The sequence below is a fragment of the Oncorhynchus gorbuscha genome, linkage group LG09 (genome assembly GCF_021184085.1).
Source record: "Oncorhynchus gorbuscha isolate QuinsamMale2020 ecotype Even-year linkage group LG09, OgorEven_v1.0, whole genome shotgun sequence".
Classification (NCBI taxonomy): domain Eukaryota; kingdom Metazoa; phylum Chordata; class Actinopteri; order Salmoniformes; family Salmonidae; genus Oncorhynchus; species Oncorhynchus gorbuscha.
Genome location: NC_060181.1, coordinates 30,762,730 through 30,769,236, shown reverse-complemented (window position 1 = coordinate 30,769,236; position 6,507 = coordinate 30,762,730). Strand labels below are relative to the sequence as shown.

At 41.8% G+C, this 6,507-nt stretch overlaps 1 protein-coding gene across 1 annotated transcript in view; it reads right to left on the bottom strand.

The window, feature by feature from the left end:
* Nucleotides 1–208: 208 nt before the first annotated feature.
* Nucleotides 209–6,507, bottom strand: part of LOC124043382 (terminal nucleotidyltransferase 5A-like) — a 13,267-nt gene continuing 6,968 nt past the window's right edge. Inside the window, exon 2 of the mRNA XM_046361953.1 lies at nucleotides 209–2,024. Within this exon, the coding sequence (XP_046217909.1) occupies nucleotides 993–2,024 (1,032 nt within the window). The 3' untranslated portion in view covers nucleotides 209–992. The remainder of the gene's footprint in view (nucleotides 2,025–6,507) is intronic.

Here is a 6,507-nt window from a genome sequence, read left to right as displayed (position 1 = left end):
TGTTTGTCTATGGAGATTGCATGGATGTGTGCTCGATTTTATACACCTGTCAGCAACGGGTGGGGCTGAAATAGCAGAATCCACTAACTTGAAGGGGTGTCAACATACTTTTGTATATATAGTGTGCGTCCAGTACATATACAACATATTCTTGAAACCATTATGAATGTGTAGACTGAGAAAGAAAGAAATCATACCAATGTTTCCATTTAAATGTTTTATTATTTGAAAAGGAAATACCCTGACCCTGGATATAGAAATGTACAGTAACCTGGGTGAAATAGATTCAAATACAGTTATTTCATTTACAGATCAAACTACTATAAGATGTCGGTTGGTTTTTCAGGCACTTAGAATCACAAAAGTCTGTTTTAAGAAGAACTGAATTCTTTGGTCCTTACGTTTTTAAGGAAAAGGCCATTTGAAACCACAGTCAGAACAGAATACAGCTTCCTGGTTTCTTATTTACATTTCCTTTTATGGATCCAAATATACTTCAAGACTGGGAAGCTGAAAAGTTCTTCCATCACATTTCAACCATTCTACACACATCAAAATAGACCACCAGTCTCCATCATACATATATCAAAAGAAGCCAACGCTTCAGAACAGAAAAGAACAAACATCATAACAACGGCTCAAATCAGATTTACAGCAGTATTCATTGATATAATTTAGTGGGATGGGTTGCAACTGAAGATTTGGCAAAAAGATACAATACAATTTTTTATTTTTTTGGTCCTCAGTGGACGTCGTCCTCAAGTCTCCCACAAGAAGCCATTTTGCTACAGGTGGACTGAGCAAAGCACTCTATCGAACTGCTCAGCTCACGTTACTATAAGACAGAGGGTGCGTCTACAATGGCACCCTATTCCCTATATAGTTTCCTGGTAATATAAAGTAGTGCACTACATAGGGAATAGGCTACCATTTGGGAAACTAGAAGCTTAAAAAAAAACATAGTCCCCTTACGCTCCACTGATCCACCTCATTTAGCTACAAGGCAGCCATGTCCTGTGGTAAGAGTTACTATAAGAGCTACTCATGGGCGACTGGACCCTCGCTATGTAGTAGTTACTGAAGTTGACGTCTCTGACATAAGGCGCCGGCTGGTAGTAACAGGTGATGTTAGCCAGGGCCGGGATGGCGTTCTGCTCTGCCATGGCCCGTAGCGCCAGTGCCGAGATCAGTGCCAGTGTCTGGCGGCGCTCGTGTCCCATCAAGCACACGGTGCTCTCGTCCACCACATGCCGCAGCGTCACCAGGCAGTCGTAGCGCTTGTCCTCCATGCCATTGAAGTGGTTCTGGAGATACGCCTCCAGCTTCCGTTGCTGCTCGCCAATGTCCGGGAAGTCGATGAAGAAGCGTGAGCACATATAGCGCTGCAGAAGCTTCATCTGAGCCTCTGAGTCCGGTTTAAATCCCCGCACTAGCAGGTGGCAGTACTTCAGCAGTCCTCCGCCCCGGATCTCCTCGGGGCTGCGCGTGGCTATGGTCCTGGTGCAGAGATGTCCCAAGGCCTCCTGGAAGTCCCCGTACATGCTCTCTCCGACCACAGTGGGGTGGAAGCTCTCAGACATGGACATGGCCGTCTCTGAGCAGCGGTCGAACAGCAGCAGTGAGTCCAGGCCGATCTGGAACGAGTCCACGCTGAACTCAAACTGCCTTCGGAGGGATTCCACAAACTTCAGCTCCACGTTCTTCCCCGTGTTGTTGGAGAGGGAGATCAGGCTCCAGCGGTCTGTGTCGTTGCACACCTTCACCAGCTTCTGGACGTAGGCCTCTTTGAGGGTCATGGGCGAGACACGGCTGAGCCCCGGAGGTAGGAAGTCCACCAGGCTGTCCAGGACCACGTCTTTGACCACACGAAAGGTATTGTCATCAGTCAGGTTCAGACCGAAGATGAGGTCCAAGTCCTTGTAGCCCAGGCCCGTGTCCTGGTGGAGCACATAACTGGCTGCTGAACCGTTCAGCTTCACATCTCGGACCACCACACCACGCTCCTGCAGTCGCGCCCGAACCACCTGCACAGGAGAGACAGAGACATGGGTGAGTGATCTGAGAGATACTATTAGAAAGACACTTAATTGTCGATTTTATTTTCCAATCAAATACGTTTTTTAGTAATTTGTTTTCTTTGCAATTGATCTGAGAAAGCAGGTCATTCCTGGAGGACCGCGTGTCTGCTGGTTTTGGGCATTTCCTTTCATTTTGTGTCCAACTAAGACCTAGACAACAGGTGAGGGAAGTTCCTACCTAATCAGTGGCCTTAATTGATCAATCAAGTACAAGCGAGGAGTGAAAACCTGCAGACAACCCTCCATGGAATGAGTTTGACATCTGTGTGATAGAGAGATAACATGCCACTGCAAGTCGAAACGTTGCTATAATGGTCAATGCCGCTTCTTTTGAAATGGTAATATTTCCATTTCAATCAAGGAATGGTTCACCTAGCTTTCAGCCAATGTTCGTAACAGTAAAGACAAAATAATAGCATACAATAATTTGTTGTGTGGATGAGAATAGAGAGGGACTCCATTATCCATTTGATATTTTAAGTAGAAATTGTGAACCAATATTGAATTTGAAAAGCCTGTTATATTAAATGAAGTTCCTTATACCAGACTGAGAAGTCAATAAATTCTTTCTAAAAAAATAATTCAACATTTTGACATGTCCCTTCATCAACACCATGTCAGTTCTAGGAAGATTTCAACCCACTAAATCCAAAAATGTCTCCAAGTTTCACCAACATTGCTATTTTGTTGCTTTGACAAAGTCATTTCTGAAGATGATTATTTATTTCATGTGATTGGTGACTCATTTACATCTGTCCCTCATTTGAAGGTCAGCTCCGTTAAGTGAACTTAACTATCATTTTAATATGGTGAAGTTACTCCTTTTAAAATATATTTTTTTCACGAGAAATATTGAACATCTAATAGCTGGTTCTACTCTTTTGGACAATCTTCTGGTATTTTGTGGTGAAAAACTGAGCGGGTTGAGTACAACACGTCAAGCCTTTTACCTATAGATAGACAGGCTAGAAATGTTTTATCAATTTAATTGAGTTTTTGTGAAGCTTGCATTCAATTGCCACTCCCAGTTGCAAACAACAAGCTTCCATTCCCCCTGTCATGAGGGGATTCATGGCTGATTCATGATGGAATTGGCAATCCTGTTACGGTCAACCCTGCTACTTTACTATTGTCATTTTTTAAATTGAACCTCTTGAGATGGGAAACATGTTCCTGAACATGTGCTCATTATGACAGAATGCTAAAATGAAGTGGAATCAAGTTACACTTCTTAATAGACACTGAATTGTGGAATGACCCAAATAATGACAGGCAACAACATTAAATAACAAATGTAATCATTAATTTCTGTTTTTCCAATGCACAGCCTTTAAATTTGGTCATGAACTCCCTATTTTCATAAAAAAGACAAATATCTCTCTTTCTCTTATCCAGAGAGATGACACTGAAGAAATTAAAACCCTCTGACTGGACAATAATATCCCCTATGCTTGCCAGCTACTTTAAAGTCCCTTGTCCTACATATAGTCTCTAGCTTGTAAAAAGCCCACAATACAGAGTTACTGTAGCTCAGCTGAATGAAGATCGGGTGGACCTAAAGTCCCCTTAGTTATGCATGGAGAATCAGAGATTTCTCTGCGGGACACAGCAAGCCAGGGCTTGTATTTTTGTCTCTAACTTCAGGAGGAACTCCAGCTGACCTGAAGATTATCTAGAAGAAAACATACAAATCTGTGTGACGTAGACAAATGGGGTTGGGTTGTGAACTTATTAAAACTCTGGTATGATTGTGCCAACATACTTGGCAAAGATATGGTTCACGAGCTTATTGGGTCACAGAACAGAACCGTCAGGGGTGGATCCTGGAGTTAAGGGAAACTGCTGAAGCTAAGAAAAGGCAGCTGAGATATTTCAAGCTTCCTGACTGTTCCAGCTCTCCAAAGAGGAAATCAAGAAACTGGGACAATCCTTAACAGGCATGACCATGGTTACCAAGTACACACACTTGGTATATTTATCCAGACACTGATCCAAGTTTTCAACCAGGTATCTAGTCTGTATACGTACACATTCACACAATCCCTTCCAGGTCGGATCAAGTTCGCAAGTTAAGCCTAAGACAGACATTACAACATAAGCGATCCACTTTCCCTACTATCAAAATACCTCTTTCATGCAGTTGTTGTCCACAACTTTGCTACAGTGCCAACATTTCATAAAAAATTGATATCACCACCCACAGTGAAATATGGTTTTAACCAGCTCAGGATAGGAATGTTTCCTGACCCACTGGACACAAACTGGTTGAATCAACGTTGTTTCCACCTCATATCAATGAAATCATGTTGAACCAACGTGGAGTAGACGTTGAATTGGCATCTGTGCCCAAAGGGGAGCATGTACTTTTCATTCGCAAAACACACGCACGCATGCACATACACTCACACGCATAGACACACTCACACACACGAAGCTGTGTCTGAGGAATTAGGTTATGTTGGCTTCACCACTATGCTAGGAAAGGAGAGTATCCTGCCAAGTCTCTGCTGCCTGACTTGTGTAGCTAGATCCCCATTCATGAATTTAGGTAACGGCCTCCTGCCTATCAACCTAAAAACAAAGGCAGACTAAAAAAACAGACAAATTGAGACATGCATAATATGTGTGTTGGGCTCCTTCTCTTCCCAAACTATTGCATCTTTTCAGGCCTTAATTGTAACCTCCTTTAAAGAATGTTGATTTTCAAAGCCAGTCCTTTTTAGGGGTGGAAATAACAGAGAATTGATTTTTCCAATAAAAGCACTTTAAGGAGTCCTGCTGTGCACATCTGTGTTGTGTTCCAATGAGAAAAGCAATCCGTTTCTATTGGTAAACCTCTAGACAGATGATACCCTCTGGACAAATGGTCACTAATAAAAACATTCAGAATATTAAAAACATCCTGAATATTCTGTGAAAACCAGAATATATATTAATCAATTCCCATAGTCCTTGTGGAATAATCAAAATTGCATATATAGGAATTTACTGTATGGTTCAATGAATACAAATAAATATGTATGTCTATTGGAATTAGGTTGAACTAAGCTAAGAGCAGTATTAATTATACACTAAAATATAAAAGCAACATGTAAACTGTTGGTCCCATGTTTCATGAGCTGAAATAAAAGATCCCAGAAATTCTCAAAATGCACAATAAGCTTATTTCTCTCAAATTTTCTGCACAAATTTGTTACATCCCTGTTAGTGAGCATTTCTCCTTTGCTAAGATAATCCATCCACCTGACAGGTGTGGCATATCAAGAAGCTGATTAAACAGCATAATCATTACACAGGGGCACCTTGTGCTGGGGACAATACTGTAAAATGTGCAGTTTTGTCACACAACACATTGCCAGAGGTTTCTCAAGTTTTGAGGGAGTGTGCATTTGGCATGCTGAGTGCAGGGATGTGCACCAGAGCTTTTGAAAGAGAATTGAATGTTCATTTCTCTACCATAAGCTGCCTCCAACCTCAGACCACTTGTATGGCATTGTGTAGGCGAGCGGTTTGCTTATGTCAACATTATGAACAGAGTACCCCATGGTGGCGGTGGGTTTTTGGTATGGGCAGACATAAGCTACGGACCATGAACACAATGGCAATTTATCAATGGGAATTTGAGCGCACAGAAATACTGTGATGAGATCCTGAGGCCCATTGTTGTGCCATTCATCTGCCACCATCACCTCATGTTTCAGCATGAAAATGTACAGTCCCATGTCGCAAGGATCTGTACACAATTCCTGGAAGCTGAAATTGTCCCAGTTCTTCCATGCATTCCATGCATACTCACCAGACATGTCAACCATTGATCATGTTTGGGATGCTCTGGATCAACGTGTACGACAGCATGTTACAGTTCCCACTAATATCCAGCAACTTTGTGCAGCCATTGAAGAGGAGTGGGGCAAACATTCCATAGTCCACAATCAACAGCCTGATCAACTCTATGTAAAGGAGGTGTGTCACGCTGCATGACGAAAATGGTGGTCACACCAGATACAGACTGGTTTTCTGATCTACGCCCCTACTTTAAAAAAAAGGTATCTGTGGCCAACAGATGTATATCCCAGTCACGTGAAATCCATAGATTAGTGCCTAAATTAATGTATTTCAAATGACTGATTTCCTTAACTGTAACTCAGTCAAATATTTGTAATTGTTGCATGTTGCATTTATATTTTTGTTGTTTATTTTTATATTCAGTATAATAAACAGTAAGAACTTCCTTACTAAATATAGGGTTGGGCAGAGGGTATCAACCCATGATGAGACCATTCAGATAGCCATACATACTGCTAGCCTGAAACAAATGATGAGGAGAATGTATTTTCCTTATATGGGCTGTTTTATATTTTACAAGGACAAGTAGGTCTAACTGAATGGAATAGGTCAACCTGAAAGACCCCCTTATAATGTCTTATAA